The sequence below is a fragment of the Sciurus vulgaris genome (assembly GCF_902686455.1).
Source record: "Sciurus vulgaris genome assembly, chromosome: 10".
NCBI classification, from domain to species: Eukaryota; Metazoa; Chordata; class Mammalia; order Rodentia; family Sciuridae; genus Sciurus; species Sciurus vulgaris.
The window spans coordinates 89,194,713-89,211,796 of record NC_136470.1 but is presented as its reverse complement, the minus strand read 5'-3'; the positions used below and the strand labels follow the sequence as shown (position 1 = coordinate 89,211,796).

General features: G+C 41.3%; 1 protein-coding gene across 1 annotated transcript; it reads left to right on the top strand.

Moving 5' to 3' along the window:
• Positions 1-6,729: 6,729 nt before the first annotated feature.
• LOC306637659 (5-hydroxytryptamine receptor 3E-like) lies at positions 6,730-16,584 on the top strand (the record flags this gene model as incomplete). Its single annotated transcript, XM_079100436.1, is given in 10 exon segments — positions 6,730-6,824; positions 7,132-7,217; positions 9,515-9,678; positions 13,548-13,654; positions 13,815-14,013; positions 14,692-14,781; positions 15,153-15,339; positions 16,010-16,119; positions 16,123-16,225; positions 16,355-16,584. Coding segments are annotated over 10 exon segments (1,371 nt in total).
• Positions 16,585-17,084: the final 500 nt, after the last annotated feature.

The window sequence follows — 17,084 nt, the reverse complement described above, 5'->3', positions numbered from 1 at the left end:
TCTGTGATTTTTCTAGGGGATCTCTAGGAAATCTCAAAGATTGCATGGTGGTGCACACCTGTAATCCCAGTGGTTCGGGAGGCTGAGATAGGAGGACCGAGAATTCAAAACCAGCCTCAGCAAAAAGCGAGGTGCTAAGCAACTCAGTGAGACCTTATCTCTAAACAAAATACAAAATAGGACTGGAGATGTGGTGGTGGTTGAGTGCCCCTGAGTTCAATCCCTGGTACCCGCCTCCCAAAAAAGAGATAAATTAAGATTTATTTCATGTTTAGGATTTTATTTTGGAAAGACAAAAATCACAAGTCGTCAAGAGAGGAGCAGGGAGAATTTTCCGGGATCATATCTCTTGATTATGGTGGTAGTAACACAATATATACATTTGCTAAAACTCTCAGAACTATAGTCTTAACAAGAGTCAATTTTACTGTATGTAAAGTACACCTTCATTTTTAAAATTTGAAGTTGTCAGGAGATTTGCTCTAAGAATTCGAGATTGGATTTGGCTGAGAAACAGTACTGTATTTGCCTATTCATGTCGAAGTGACATTTAAAAAGTAAACATAGAAGGTAATGTGATTGTAAAGAACCTTACCTCTTTCCTAAGTGAGAAGCTTTTGTCTTCTTAAATAATGAAAGATAATAAAGTCAACATAAACCATAGAAAGTTATTCTGGTAATACACAGAATCTTTGCTATTGAGGCAGATGACAGAAAACTAGAGAATCCTTCATACTGTGGATAAATGAAATAAACAGTAAACCAAAGCCTATTAAAGTTGAGCAAACTTTGCTAAGATTTTACCACATTTTATAACATTTCAGACTTATTTGTACACACTATAAGGTAAATAAAATTTTCTACAACTTCATATTTCCATTCTATAGTCCTTCACTTTTTTCTTTCTCATTATAAAACGAGAAGTCATGTTATTGTAGGACATAACTATTCCCTGTTGCCTTTAAAGAACAAAAGTATATCTCATTATCTTGCATGTAAAGTGTCTCTCCGCCACTAATGCTCTGGTAGAACCTCATTCACATATATTAATTGTAGCTGGAGTTTTTTGTTGGTGGGTTTATTTATTTATTTATTTATTTATTTATTTTTGCAGTACTGGGGAATCTAACCCATGGCCTTGTGCATTCTAGGCAAGTGCTCTATAGCTGAACTATGTCCCCAGCACTAATGATAACTTCTAACCAGTGTAATTTTAACTTCACAGAGAAAACTGGGAAGTAGACAATTGTGTTCTGTCACACATGAATATTTTGGCAGATCATAACATAGCCTTCTACAGGCAACCTCTCCACGTGGGGAAAATTGACAGGTCCACTAACACAGTCAGAGACATCTTCTCTGTAGCATATATAAATAAGAAGTAAAAATATGTATATTTGAAACTATGCGTAGTAATCAGTGTTTCAGTTTAGACATTATCTAAACATCCAACAAATATCCATTAACTCTGTTTTGTGTCTGTCTGAAGTTTCAAGCTACATAATAATCTCAGAAATCATCTTCAATCTGATATACTACAAAATACAATTACTGTGAAACAGTATTTCAGTAAATAAAAGTGATAAATGATCACCATAATAATCAAATTAAACATAAATTTATATTTTTGTGAATAAGAATGCTAGCTTATTTAATCAGTAAATCTATAGGTTTAGGAAGAACCTATCCAAGTAGAAAAAGAAGTATAAGCTTCCATTATACTAGACACTGGTGAATTGGAGAAAATATAACTTTATTAAACCAAATTTACCAGTCTCATTTGCCAAAAATTTGCCTAAATCATGTGAATTTGGATTCTTAAAACAATTTTGTGTTGTTTTCATATGAATACTTTAAAATCTAGCACACTGAAAGTATTTGACATTCAATTTCTCTATTTCTGAAATTTTACGGAATATTCAGTTTTCCTTAGTACTTACTTATTTATGCAAGCCTATCAGAACAGAGCTCCTTAAAGGGACTTTACAATCAATGTTACTAATGCCATCTGGAGAGAGAAAGTATTCTGCCTTTACAAACAAGAAATAAAGTCCTCTCTGAATTGCAGACATAAAGATAATCAAACAGATAGAATTTACAGTTTAAATTATAAAATTTCAGTTACAGGGTGAAGAGTAAACACAGAATTGTTACATAAGAATTAGAATTACAAAATTTACAAAGCTCAGTGGAGGGTCTTTTAGCTTTCATTGAATTTTCAAAGTGGTGAAGGATGTATGGCAGGATTGAGGTTAAGCATGAAAAGTGGTTGAAATTTTTATGTTTTGGAGTATAATGTGTTTAAGAAAGCTGTTAGCTTTCACTGGGCTCTCAAGGTAGTACAGGGGGAATCTCTTGGCAGTGGAGAAGGGTCTCTGATTGGCATTTGCAGGTCCTACTCAGTCCTTTAAATTCTGTTGTCTTTATGATGACATCCCTAGTCTCTTGGTCACCCAGCACTTGTTGACCCTACTGCTAAAAGTCAGTCACTGGCGAGTCTCAGTCTGACTCTTGGCTCTAAAACAGTTCTCCCTCACTGGATTGGGTCCACCATAGCAATCACTGCTGCCTCACTCAGGGCCTTGAGCTCCCCAGTCCACTCCACAGCCTCCACTGCAGAGCTGCTTAATCCCTCTCGGGCCCCAACACGGTTCCACAGGCCCTAAGCGCAGCCTTCATCCATCCACCTCCCACACAGGACATGAAGGACTTTTGGATGACCTTCCATTTCTCATGGGGACTATGGGAGGCACAATAGTGCTAATTCAGTTCCTCTCTCTGCCTGAACACTTCACACCTCTGTTTCTACTCTCTAGCAGTTTCCACATGTCAGTTTGGGATCACAATGACTGGCATTCCTTTCGAGGGCCCCAAATGAGTAGTGGATCACAACCCCACCTCTGCTTCGGGCTTTCCTCCTGACCTATTTAACCTCTCAATACGAAACCACACACCCCCACAAATACACTCACACATATACATATGCACTTAGACTTCAGCAGAATTCAAAGTGGGGAGGGGGGGTTGTGATCATACGTGAGTGTGGTCATTTACATTTTTCTCTCCCTCTTTCTCTTTTCTGCTTTGTCGCAAATTTATCAAGCCAGAGGGAACAGGATTTAGTCCCCCTTCTACTGAAGCAGAAATTTTCCATAAGTCAAATTCTTTTGGGGTAGAATTTTCCCTCCCCAGGAATATAATAAAGGAATTACAGAGGAAACCAATTTGGGGGGCCACAGGAAGATAGAGTATATGTGTGGTGGGAAGGAGTAGTGAGGGTTGAAAACATTGTAGGCTTTGTATTTTTAAACATTATTCCATTATACATAATTGTCTTAAAATATCTGAAAGGCATCATACAAAAGGTAGAATTAACTTATTTTTTGTCCTCTATTGGGCAGAAATTAGACCAGTAGTGTAATTTATGGGAATGTAAATTTGGATTTTAAAAAATTTTAAATAATTAAAGAGATCAATCAGTGATAAAATGGGATGCTAAGAACTAGTGGGATGATGTCTCTGCTTAGTTTAAAGATTATAATAGATAACCTCAAAATTACTTAAGATATAGGTTCTCATCCTTTTTCTCAGAATAAGATTTTTATCAGGTACATCTTCTGGCATTATTTTTAATCAGACTGAAGACTGACGTCTCTGAGCTGGCCATCTACCACTTCCCTGGGTTTAATCCCTAGCACTGAAAAAAAAAAAAAAAAAAAAAAAGGAAAATGTTAATACAACCTGAAGCCATCAATAGATTCAATGCAATCCTTATCCAAATCCCAATTATGCTTTTTTACCCAAATAGAAAAACCCATTCTAAAATTCATATGGAATCTTAAAGGACTCCAAATATTTAAAAAGAAATGCAGAGTTGAAAGACTACTCACAGTTCCTGTTTTCAAAACTTACTACAGAGGTACAACAATCATAATAATGTATCAGTGGCATAAAAACAGATATATAGACCAATGAAATAAAATAAAGAATATGGAATAAAACTTCATGTATGTTTTAGTCAGCTTTTTCACTGCTATGACCTAAAGACCTGTCTGACAATAACAGGTTTTTTTTAATTATTTTTCAGTTGTAGATGGACATAGTACCTTTATTTTATTTATTTATTATTTATTTTATGTGGTGCCGAGGATTGAACCCAATGCCTCACATATGCTAGACAAGCACTGTACCACTGAACCACAACCCCAGTCCCTGACAATAACAATTTTAAAGGAAGAAGTTTATTTGGCACTCATGGTTTCAGGGTTCTCAATCCATAGATAGCCAGCTCCATTCCTCTGGGCTTGTGGTGAGGCTGAACATCATGGCAGAAGGGTGTGGTGGAGGAAAGTGGCTCAGGATGTCAATCCAGGAAGGAGTGAGGGAGGGAGGCAGAAAGGGAGAGAGAGAGCGAGAGGGGGAGAGAGAGAGAATGAGAGAGAGAGAGAGAGAGCGCTCCACTCTCCAGGGACAAATACATACCCCAAAGCCATGACCCTAGTGACCACCTCCCCTAGCTATACCTTACCTGCCTACAGTTACCACCCAGTGAATGCCTATCAGAGGATTAATGCACTGACCGGGTTAAGGCTCTCATAACCCAATCCTTTCACACCTAAGCTTTCCTGCATTGTCTCACACATGAGCTTTTGGGGGATACCTCATATCATATCTACACCATAACAAGGTGAGGCAAGATATTATGGTGGAAGGGCATGGTGGAGGGTGGAAGCAGAGACAGAGAAAGGGCAGTCCTTTCTGGAAGATGCACCTTCCAAGGCATGACCCCAGTGACCACCCCCTCCAGCCATGCCCCACCTGCCTACAATTACCACCCAGTTAGTCCATTCAGCTCTCACAATCTAATCATTTTACCTCAGAATATTCCTGCATTAACACAGGAGCTTTTGGGAAACACCTTATGCCCAAACTATAGTTCACCACAATTTTTTAGATGTTAATATTATAGCCAGGGATAGAACTTCTAGAAATGAAAAAATAGGACTGTAAAAATTTAGAAATCTGTAGAAATATTAGAGAGCAGTTTAAACATGATTGAGAAAAGAATTCGTTACCTGGAAGCTAGCTCTGAGGAAATCATTAAGGACACAGATAAAAAGATGGAAAATAGGAAAGAGAGATGTTATAGGCAGCATATGGCTCTCCCAATATCATGCCCTAATCTCTGGAACCTGCAAATACGTTAAGTGGAAAAAAGGGAATTAAGGTTGCAGATGGAAGTGAGCTTGCTAAATAGCTGACTTAAAATGGAGAGATTATTCTGGATTATCCAGGTAGAATCAATGGAATCACAAGGAACCTTTCTTATAGGTGAAAGAGGAAGAGAGAAGAGAATGAGAGCCAGAGGTGGCCTTGTGAGAAAGACAGCCGATGTTTCTACGTTTGAAGATGGAAAAACAGGACAATGAGCCAAGAAATGCAGGCAGTTTTTAAAATCTTAAAAATGCAAGAAATGGATTCTCCCCTAGAGTCTCCAGAAGGAGTACAGTTCTGATGACACTTTATTTTAGTCCCAGAGACCCATTTCAGACTTCTGGCCTATGGAACTATAAAATAACAAATTGTGTTTCTTTAAGCCACTTATGGTTGTAGTTTGTTACAACAGCAAAAAATAACTAACACAAACCATTAAAAGGCATGTAAAATAGAAAGAAACACTAGATATGATGGTGTACACCTGTAATCCCAGCAACTAGGGAGGCCAAGACAGGAGGATCACAAATTCAAGACCAGCCTGGGCAACTTAGTGAGACCTACTCTCACAATAAAATAAAATGGACCGGGGATGTTGCTCCATAGTAGAGGCCTACCTAACATGTGCAAGGCCCTGGGTTTGCTCCCCAGTACTGGGAAATTAAAAAAAGGGAAACCACTCCAACCTATGTCTAACTAGAGAAAGAAAAAGCCAGGCACAGTGGCACACAGCTGTAAGTCTACCTACTCAGGTTGAGACAGGAGGATCACAAGTTGAGGCCAGCCTAGGCAATTTAATGAGACCCCCATGCAAAAGAAAATAAATAAAGCTGGACGCAATGGGGCATGCCTGTAATCCCAGCAGCTATGGAGGCTGAGGCAGGAAGACGGGGAGTTCAAAGCCAGCCTCAGCAACTTAGCAAGGCCCTAAGCAACTCAGCAAGACCCTGTCTCTAAATAAAATATAAAAAGCGTTGGGGATGTGGCTCAGTGGTTGAGTGCTCTGGGTTCAGTCCCCGGTACCAAACAAACAAACAACAACAACAAAAATAAAATAAAAAGGGGTGGGGATGTAACTCAGTGGTAGAGCACTCCCAGGTTCAATCTTCAGTAACATAGGGGACAGAGGACAGAAAGAAGGAGAGGGAGATGAGAGAGAGAGAGAGAGAGAGAGAGAGAATATAAAATAGAACGGAGGAAATGCAATGTTTTTTAAATAGCTGGAAATTTTCCAGAATTGCAGCATTGAATGCTCAGACTGAGGGATGACACCAAGGTCTGAACACAATCAGTACAAGCTATCTATAACCATACCCAATGTGGTGAAATACCCAAGACTAAGAGAAGGTCCTACGAGCAAACTGAACCTCAAGCCTAGGCAAGAACAAGACGACCAGAACACTCCTTCCAGGAAGGTTATGAATGCCAGTGGTCAACCAATGCTATCAGTATTCAAAGTTGAGCACTAGGTGTGGTCCACGATCCTTTCATCTGGGTATTCCTTGGTCCTAGTGCATGTCAGAGAAGAGCTTAGACCAAGAAGATGGAAGGAAACTGGTTCACCAGGAAGAGATTTCCCTTCTGCCTTGTTCTCAGTCTTCTGTTTCAAGGTAAGAAAGGGGCAATGAGAGGGGCAGAAGGAAGAACCTTCTGGGGTAGGAATACCTAGGAACTTCTTTCAATTCTCCAACTTGGAGAGATGATCTAAAATAGACATAGTTATTTCATAACTACATTACCTTGATGCCCCAACAGACTCTCCTTCAAAAGACAGAAAATCCACTTGTAGTTATATGCCACACCAGAGCAAGAACTTCTATTTCTCTTCCTATGACCCATCCACAATTGTCTTCTCTTCCACTTACCCTCTGTGTTCATCCATCTTTCTCCACATAGTGTAATTCTTTCCCTCTACAGGTATGAAACTCACCCCATTGTAGCAAAGTTCCCACCTACTTTTGCCATAACTCTCTCACACACCTACTGGATCCAAGTGCTCCTAGGTAAGATAGGATGCCAGAAGGTAGCAGGTCAAGGGTGAAAGTGGAGTATGCTTCTCCTCTGGGAAATTAACATGGCATAGTGGAAGGAGCATGAGATTTTGAGACAGACAGACTCAGTCTGAATCTTGGTTCCTTACTATTCTAGTTGTGTAACCTCAGGTGAATTGCTTAACTTCTCTGAGCTCCAGTTTTCCCATCAGTAGAATGGAACTTATCTTTCAGGGTTGAGAGGATTCAAAGAGAAAAGAGCATGCAGCAAAGTGCTTGGTATTTGATAGGTGCCAATCGATGTCATCCCTCCCTCTTAGGTGGTCACGTAGCTTCTGGATAAGTGGGCACAGTAGAGGACTGAACCAGAGGTTCAGTAAAAGCCAGTACAAAGAAGATAAACAAACGGGCTGGGGAGATAACTCAGCTGGTAGAGTGTCTGCCTCGAAAGCACAAGGCCCTGAGTTCGATCCCCAGTACTGCCAAAAAATAAATAAATAAAAAAATAAACAAACTATGCAACTGGCCTAGGAAGTAGAAAATATTATAAAGGTCTTCTGGGCACTTGCAGAGAAGGATCAACAATAAATATTCAGGGGAATGGGCAAATAGCTCAGCTCACTGAGCGCTTGCCTTGCATGCACACAGACCCGGGTTCGAATCCCCAGCACCTCTGAAAACAAATAAATATTCAGTGCATCTAGAAAGATTCAGAGATTTGTGTGGAAAACACTGTGACTTTGGGAATGGATAAACCATCTCTCTCATTCCAGGTTTTTGCACTTCCAACCAATTTCCAGCTGCAGAAAATTGAAATCATTATTAGTCAGAAGAGGGGAGCAGGCAACACCTCAAAAGCCTCAAACTAGAAAGATGGTAATTGGACTACACAGCAAAGTAGAGAGAAGAAGGAAGGCAGGGATGGATGATCAGGGAGAATATAGATGTGATTTCTTCGAGGCCCCCAGACTGTAATCCTATCTGATACCTGTCACTATCTCAGGACTCGGTTTGCATACAAATTTGGGCATGCAAAACATGGAGACAAAATATTAGAAAGTAGGTTGATGCTCTAACTCAGCTTACCACATTAGCTTCCCTCATTTGTCTTTCAAGCCCATCCTTCTTGGCCTTGGCAGGAAGTGCCCAGCACCCGGACACCTCTCAGCGATCGCCCCCACCATTCTCCTTGTCGTCCCTGGGGGCATATAGCACAGCAACAGGCAAACCTGGGTCAGATCAAGTTCAACTGCTGCCCATTATTACTGTCTAACCTTGAGAAGTTACTGCTTCTTGCACCTTAGCACTAATTCATTTATTTTATGAGAATAAAAATAGTATCTACTGTCTCATAAGAGTGGGGAATAGAATAGTGGTTAGCAGAGTCTGGGAGGAGTAGGGGTGGAACAGGTGGAGCAGCGAGGATGGTTAGTGGGTCTAGGGGTGCAGTTGAATAGGAAAGAATGACTTCTAGTGTTCTCTAGCATAGTAGGGTAATGACGGTTGATAACAATTAATCATATATTTCATAATGGCCAGAAGAGAGGATTTTGAATGTTCCTGACACAAAGAAATGATAAGTGTCTGAGGAGAGCAATATGCCATCACATTGATCTAATCATCACATACTGTATACATGTAGTGAAATGTCACACTGCACCCTATAAATATATACCAAATAAAAATAAGCCAGGTATGGTGGCACACACCTGTCATCCAATCTACATGGGAGGCTGAGGCAAGGGGATCACAAACTAGAGGCCAGCCTAGGTAATAGCAAGGGTCTCCAAAAGCTTAATTTTTAAAAAAATTTATAATAAAATAAACATTAAAAATTTGTTTCACACACAATTGCTGACCAGGTATGGTAGCGCACACCTTTAATCCCAGCAATAGCGGAGGCTAAGTCAGGAGGATCATAAGTTTGAGGCCAATCTCAGCAACTTAGCAAGACCCTGTATCAAAATAAAAAATTAAAAGGGTTGGGAATGTAGCTCAATAGTAGGGCACTCCTGGCTCAATCTCCAGTCCCCCCTGCCCACCAAAAGTTTGCTGGTAAATGCACAATTAACATATATAAATGAAAAATAAAATGTTATAAAGTTACTTAAAATTGTATTTCATAGGGCATTGGAGGATTAATTGAGGTTATCTCTTTAAAGGACTCAGAATACATCTGGCATACCCAATACTTAGTACATGTTAGCTGTGATTATTATCATGGCTGCCCCCTGCCCCACCTGGGGACTCTTCTCATAGGGAACACAGAATTCTACCCCCTCATCTCAGACATTTGGTGTCCACTATAGGATGGGGCAATACTTTCACCATCAACTGCTCAGAGTATGGCCAGCATGGGGTGGATGAGACTGTTCTGGATTCAACGTTCGACAGAAAGTTCCGTTCAGTCATTAACTTCACTGTCCCTATCCACATCAACATCTCCCTCAGGATATCTGCCATCCTAGACGTGGTAAGTGCCGAGCCCTCTATCCTCCTGGGTGTTCTTAATGTTTTCCTAGCAACTGGCAAGACGATCCCCAGAGTTCTAACCACTTTGTAGCTTCTTCCACCACTGTTACATGGCACTTTCCTTTATGGGGAATCTCAAAAGCCCTATCCAGCTCATCGGGGTGACACATGACAGCACGTAGAAGAGGCTATCTTTTCTTCTCACCTAGTGATTCTCAGCTCTGGCTCTGTGCCAGTGTCCAGGATCCACGTTCAGAGGTTCTGATTGTCTGCAGCCCAGGCATTGGTTTTGTTGTCATCATCATTTTTAATGTATCTGCTCTTTAATTAAGTTCTTGTAATAAATTTAGAACACCAACTTGTGACGATAAATTCCACTTGTCAAAGCACAAACAGATTGCATGTGGCCCTGTAGCTGAGGAATAGCTTTGGTTTGGGGTAAAAATTTCAAGTCCGCAGCTTTCTGATCAACCTTGAGCTGCTCTGTAATTTTGTTTTTCTCTTTCTTTGTGTGGAAGACCTCACCTTCCTGGAGCCTGGGCTTCTATAACTTTCTTCTTCCTGCAGTCGGCATCAGTCAGGTGTTTTGAGATTTTCATGATGCTGATACAATTTTTGTAGAGGTAGTGATGACAAATTTTTGGTGTGTTCTATGCAGAGGAACTAGATTGGGGAATCCACAAGTTTCAGCAAGTCCTTGCTCAGCTGCTTCAAGAAAACCACCCTTTTTCCTCTGTGCACCCTGTGAGGATGATCAAGATGGTCCTGGGGAGTGATCTAACTCACAACCTTCTCGTGTGCTGACTGAGGGGTTTTTTTGGCATTGGTCAATAACTCATTCAGGAACAGCACACATTCAGGAAGATAACATCTAGAAATTTTGGGAAGAATGATACCACCATGCTTGTCACCATTAACTAGTTTTGAGACAGTAACTAGAACCTTATCTCTCTTCTTTTCACCCTTGGATTTAGCAGCTGAGTGTTTCCTCTTACACATGACTTTTCTGGGATACATAGTAGATCAGAAGTATCTGCCAAGTTTTCTAACTAGGACAGGGTTTCATCTGCAGTGGGGCTTCCCCTTTTGGGGTTTTTTTAGCTTCAGAGTTACCCTTTTTAACATTACCAATGGCATCAGCCTTCTTGGTTTCAGGTTTCTTCTCCTCAGTGTCCGCCATCTTGAAGATAGGAAAGAGAACAAGGCATTTGTATTTTCAAGCTCCTCAACTTATTCCAAGATGGCTGGGTGTGATGGTACACACCTGTAATTCCAGCAAATCAGGACGCTGATACAGGAGGATTGCAAATTTGAGGCCAGCCTCAGCAGTTTATCCCCATCTCAAAATAAAAAAGAACCAAGGACATAACTCAGTGGTAAAGTTACACTGGATCCCCAGTAACACACACACACTCTTACCTGCTACAAACTCTCCTGCCCATAGTCCAATATATCTATTTTGGTCAAGTCTTTGTCCTTGACCTACACTATTGGCTTTGAACACAGCATCATATTTATATACCTGGGAGGTTGGTAAACAATAATGGGGAGTGGGTTAGTGGGGGTGAACAGAAATTTTACAAGCAAATATGCTGGAATCAGGAAATTCTTTTGGCAGGTTGAACAGTTGCAGATCATGTCATCATTCCTGTGGCTGGAAATGGTATGACCCATACATTATTTTCTCTCTTCACTACAGTTGGGAAAGACTATAAACACAGATATAATTTTGACCTTTTATGTAGCCAACCCACATAGGAAGGGGAAATTGAAAAATCTACAACAATGCTGAGAGGCTTCAATATATTGCTTCTGAAAATCAAATAGAGGACTAGGGGAAATGGCTCAGTGTGAAGCACTCACCAGCATGTGGAAGGCCCTAGGTTGATCCTCAGCTCAGCAGGGTCTAAGAAAGCAACAACAACTCAGGCAGAAAAAGAGTAAAGCTACAGTGACTTTTAAGAACAAGATTAATAACTTAATCTAAACCAAACATAGTGGCTCATACCTGGTAATCCCAAAAGCTATAAAAGGAAGTGGAAGCAGGGTACCACAAGTTCCAGGCCAGCTGGGGCAACTTAGTGAGACCCTATCTCAAAATAAAGTAAGAAGATCTGGGGATGTCACTCAGTGATAGAACTGGAGACCTGGGTTCAACTGCCAATATCACAAAAAAAAAATAAAAATAAAAAATAAAAAAAATAAATATATATTAATCTAATAAACATTATCAAGCTTTGTGCCAGTGAATATGCACAGTCTTTTCTGACACACAAAGGAATAGTCCCCAAAACTGATCACGTTTCTGGTCACAAGGAATATCCTAACAAAATTGAAAAATCAGAAATTGTCTACATCATATTCTCTGACTACAAAAAATAAGGAACTAACTAGAAAAGGAATTCCCCCAAGAAAACCTTGGTTCTTGGGAATTTAAAATTAAAGTTCCAAATATTTTGGGCTAAAGAGAAAACAAAACAAAAAGAAACTATGAACTAATTAGAAATGAAGAGCACAACATTTGAAAATCCATGGAATGTAACCAAAGCATAACTCAGTGAAAATCTTATATCTTGAGTGAATTGATTAGAAAACAAAGTGGGAATGTGGGAAAATAAAAGTAAATGAATTAAGTTTCCAACTTGAAAAGCCTGATTGTAGGGAAGAAGGGAGCAGAGAAAAGACAGTAACGATTACCAAACCTTGCTCTCAAAGTTCTCACACCCATGTTACCAGCTAAGATTCACCATCTGGAAGTTTATTAGAAATGCCCTTGAGGCCTGAGGGTAGAGCATGTGCTCAGCCTGTGCAAGGCCCTGAGTTGGATCCCCAATACCACAATGAAAGAGAAATGCACTTGATCTGGGGCTCCACCCAGGGTGACCAACTGTCCCATCCTACCCCAAACTGAAGAGTTCTCAGGACACAAGACATGCAATGCTAAAACCGAAAATCCGAGACAAACCAGGTAGGGTTAGTCAACCTAGGAATTGAAATGTACATTTCAACTTGATTCCTAGGTGTTTTCTATGGATGGTGAAGTTTGAGAAGCACTGCTCTCAAGCAAACTTTTAGTTAATATGCATAGAGCACCCCGTCCTGGCTGTGTTTCCAAAAACCACAGCCACCAACATTGATAGTGTCCTGAGACCAGACAAGACAATCATGAGTTGGACAATTCTTGAAAAACATTTTCTGGAGGAGATGACCAGCATGGAAAGGAGAGTTGATCACCACAAAGGTGGTGCCTGGCATCTACCAAGTTCTTAGCTTCAAAGAACCCATGGACCTATAAAAAGTTTCCTTACAAGAGAGACTAGGGAAAGGGGCTTGGAAGACACTTAAGACCTCACTAGATACTAATACATAAAAACTTCTGAACAACATTACAGTTCATAAAATCCTTCTATACACTCAATTTCATTTACTACCCACCACTTCCCTTATCTAACTCAAAGAAATTTCTAGCTCAGAGAGATTGAGTTACTGAATTCAACTCTGAGTTCCTGAGTAACTGAAATTCAACTCTGAATTTCATTCCTACTGCAGAAAGGAGAGGATGTCCCTGACCATCAGTAATTTCCCACTCAAGTGGGAAAGAAGAAAGATGACATTTTATGAAGAAATAAACACAAGGAGATTCAATTTTATCTGATATTTTGATTTTTTGGGAAAAGAGGGAAATTTAGCAAAATATTAAGATTTCATGAAGTTGGAAGTCTCATTATATAGAGTTCATTATATTATTTGTTTAAACTTTTCTATTGGATTGAAATATTTCATGACTTAAAAAAAATACATCAAAGGGCAGGAGAAAATAATCCCAATGTATATTGGTCTCACGTCTCTCTTCCACCTGGATAGATCTAGGTCTGGGATAACCCATCCATCAGCTGGAACCCAGAGGACTGTGAGGGCATCACAGAGATCAGTATGGCAGCCAAGAACCTGTGGATCCCAGACATTTTCATTGTTAAGTTATATGTATCAAAGGCTGAGGAAAGCCATCTCTTAGTATCAGTAGAGTTCACATTCTACCATTGGAGCCACTAGAAGTGGTCCTAGATGGCTAAGAAACAGCTAGAGAGATAGAGAGAAAAGCCATAGCACCGGTCTCCTGCTGCATTTCTCTTATAGCATGGATGTGGATAAGACCCCAAGAGGCCTCACAGCACTTGTAAGTAATGAAGGTCGCATCAGGTACAAGAAACCCATAAGGGTGACCAGTATCTGTAACTTGGACATCTTCTACTTCCCCTTTGACCAGCAAAACTGCACACTCACCTTCAACTCATTTCTCTACACAGATAAGTTGCAGTGGGGTCTCAGGCATGGGGTGAATGAGAGCAACCAACAAAACAACGAAAAATAAGATATAAAGAAACCTTGAGTAAATGGTAACCAAGGAGTGTGGGTGGAGCAAAGAATAAAGCTTATGAGCCAGGCATAGTTGTGCATGCCTGTAATCCCAGTGGCTCAGGAGACTGAGGCAGGAGAATCTTGAGTTCAAAGCCAGCCTCAGCAACTCAGTAAGGCCCTAAGCAACTCAGTGAGACCCTGTCACTAATAAAATATTTTTAAAAGGCTGGGGATGTGGCTTGGTGGTTAAGTGCCCCTGGGTTCAATCCCTGGTACCAAAAAAAAAATTTCTTTTAATGGCTAGGTTGTGGGTCAGTTGTTAAGCACCCCAGTTTCAATTCTGGTACCAAAAAATAAATAGATAAATAAATAAATAAATAAATAAAGCTTATGGATGTTTAAATATTTTCCATAAAAGACCCAAGTCTGTCTTGTTCATTACCTTCTCCAGCTCCTAGAAAAGTTTCTGACATATGGAAGGCACACAAAAATATTTGTTGAACAAAAGGGTAGGAAAGAGAAGGCAGCTGATGGTCTAGGAAGCCATATCCTTGGAAAACTATTTGGATGGTTCTTACTTTCAGTGAATAACATGGTGCTGGGTGTGGAGAAAGAAGAGTGAGAAAGAACAGACAAGTTCCAAGACACTGTTCAGGTGCACGGAGAATGCGAGCTCCTGAGCATTCAAAAGGCCATTCCAGAGATATCCAAGACCACTAAGCTGTATGATCAGATCGTGTTCTATGTGAGTTTGCTTTTTCCTTCCTTGCTTGCTTGCTTCTACCCTTGCCTAGAGTCTCCACCAGATGGGTATTCCTCTAAGTTTCAGGGTCTTTCTATCTTTACACTTGTGCCTGAGAGAGGCCAAAACCCTCTCTCCTGGATTTTCAGCCTCACTCTCCAAAAGTTTGTGGCTGTGCTCAACCTCTTGGCAGGTTCTATACTGGATGGTGAGGCTGCACTCCACACGGCTACAGATCCCAGGGCCATATCAGACCATGAAGAAGACAAACAGAAACAGCCACTGCAATTCACAGCAGCAAACGGCTATCTATCCTAGATTTGAAGTTTCTTCCAAATTCCTTATTTTACTTCGCTTCCTCTCCTCCCCACCAGGTGGCCATCAGACGTAGGCCTAAGCTGTATGTGATAAACCTCCTGGTACCCAGTGGCTTTCTGATGGCCATTGACGCACTCAGTTTCTACCTGCCAGCTCCATTCAAGATGACCCTTCTGCTGGACTACAACATCTTCCTGCTCATGATGTATGACTTACTCCCTGTGAATGGCACCCCCTTCATCAGTATGGCCCCTCCCACTTTCCAGAGAAGCAAAGGCAGCAGGCTTCAGGGAGGGGCCAGAAGAACAAGCCACTATTCCACTTGGGGAGGGAGGCTTCTGAGGAAATACTGCATTTTGGAAAGAGGCTTAAAGTTTAAATGAAGCTGCCCACAAGCTGGTTTTGGTGGCGCATGCCTCTAATCGAATGGCTGGGGTGGGAGACTAAGGCAAGAGAATCACAAGTTCTTTTTTTTTTTTTTTTTTTATTGTAAACAAATGGGATACATGTTGTTTCTGTTTGTACATGGAGTAACAGCATACCATTTGCATATTCATACATTTACATAGAGTAATGATGTTTGATTCATTCTGTTATTTTTTCCCTTCCCCCACCCCTCCCACCTCTCTTTTCCCTCTATAAAATCCCTCCTTCCTCCATTCTTGCCCCCTCCCAGCCCCCATTATGTGTCATCATCCGCTTATCAGTGAGAGAGTCACAAGTTCTAAACCCACCTCAGCAAGTTAGCAAGACGCTATCTCAAAATAAAATATAAAAAGGGCTGAGGATGTGGCTCAGAGATTAAGCATACCTGGGTTCAAACCCTCCCTGGCACAAAAATAATTAAAAAAAATAAAATAATAAAATAAAGAAAGAATCTGCCCAGGTTTAGCATAATTTTCTTTGCCCTCAGATGTCTACTTCGCCCTGTGTCTGTCCCTGATGGTGGCCACCTTCCTGGAGACCATTTTCATCTCTTACCTCCTGCACCTAGCCTCCACCCAGCCCCCACCCATGCCTGGGTGACTCCACTCCCTGCTGCTGCACTGCACCAGCCCAAGGAGGTGCTGCCCCACTGGACCCCAGCAGGGGAAGAAGGGCCCGGGCCTCAGCCCCACCCACCTGCCTGGTGAGGAAGCCAGCATTGCCCACTTTCCCTTCCCATGCCCCCACTTCTCTGCTCCTGCCTCCTCCTCTGACTCCATTCTTGCCCAAGTGACCTGTACATTCCATGGCTGAGTCTCTGTCCCCTGCACAGGGCCGAAGGAGCCAGTAGACTTGGTGGGGAAGGTGCCAGGACCCAGAGAGACAGAGCCAAATGGGTGTCCTGAATCAGCAAGAGCCCAGTGGGAACTGGAGGCCCAGAAACAGCGCTTTGTGGAACTGTGGATGGAGTTCAGCCACCTGATGGACACCCTGCTCTTCCATCTCTACCTGCTCTTCATGGCCTCCTCCGTCATCACAGTCATTGCCCTCTGGAACACCTAGACACAATGTCTCTCTGTTCCTGCAGATCCCAACCCAGAGCTGCTTATGGCCTCTTAGGGCCAGCCAGATTTTTTTGCCTTCCTGTGCACCAACTGTCGAATACCCAAAGTTTAACAATTCCACCTGTCCTAATCCAGCCCTGCTGCTCAGTCACATCTCATCCCAGACATTTCCCTTTGTTCCTGCTTATCTGTGGACTTCTTTCAGTCCTACTCCGTGGTTCTAGATCCCCTTAGGTCTTCTGAATACAGCAGGTTCTACCCCCTCTACCCACTAATTTGCCTTAATAAATCATTTTGCAGAGATTTCTGGCTGTTTGTCATGTTATAGGGTAGGAACTTACTTATGCAGAACTGATAGTCCCCAAATATCACCTGTGCATCCCTCTGCCTGTGGTAAAGCTTTGATGTCATTACAAGTGACCCTTTCACCTCAAATCCAGTGCAGCAACTGTTCTGTTGGAGAAGTTTTCATTCTCTAAGTTAGTTTCAAGGTCTCAT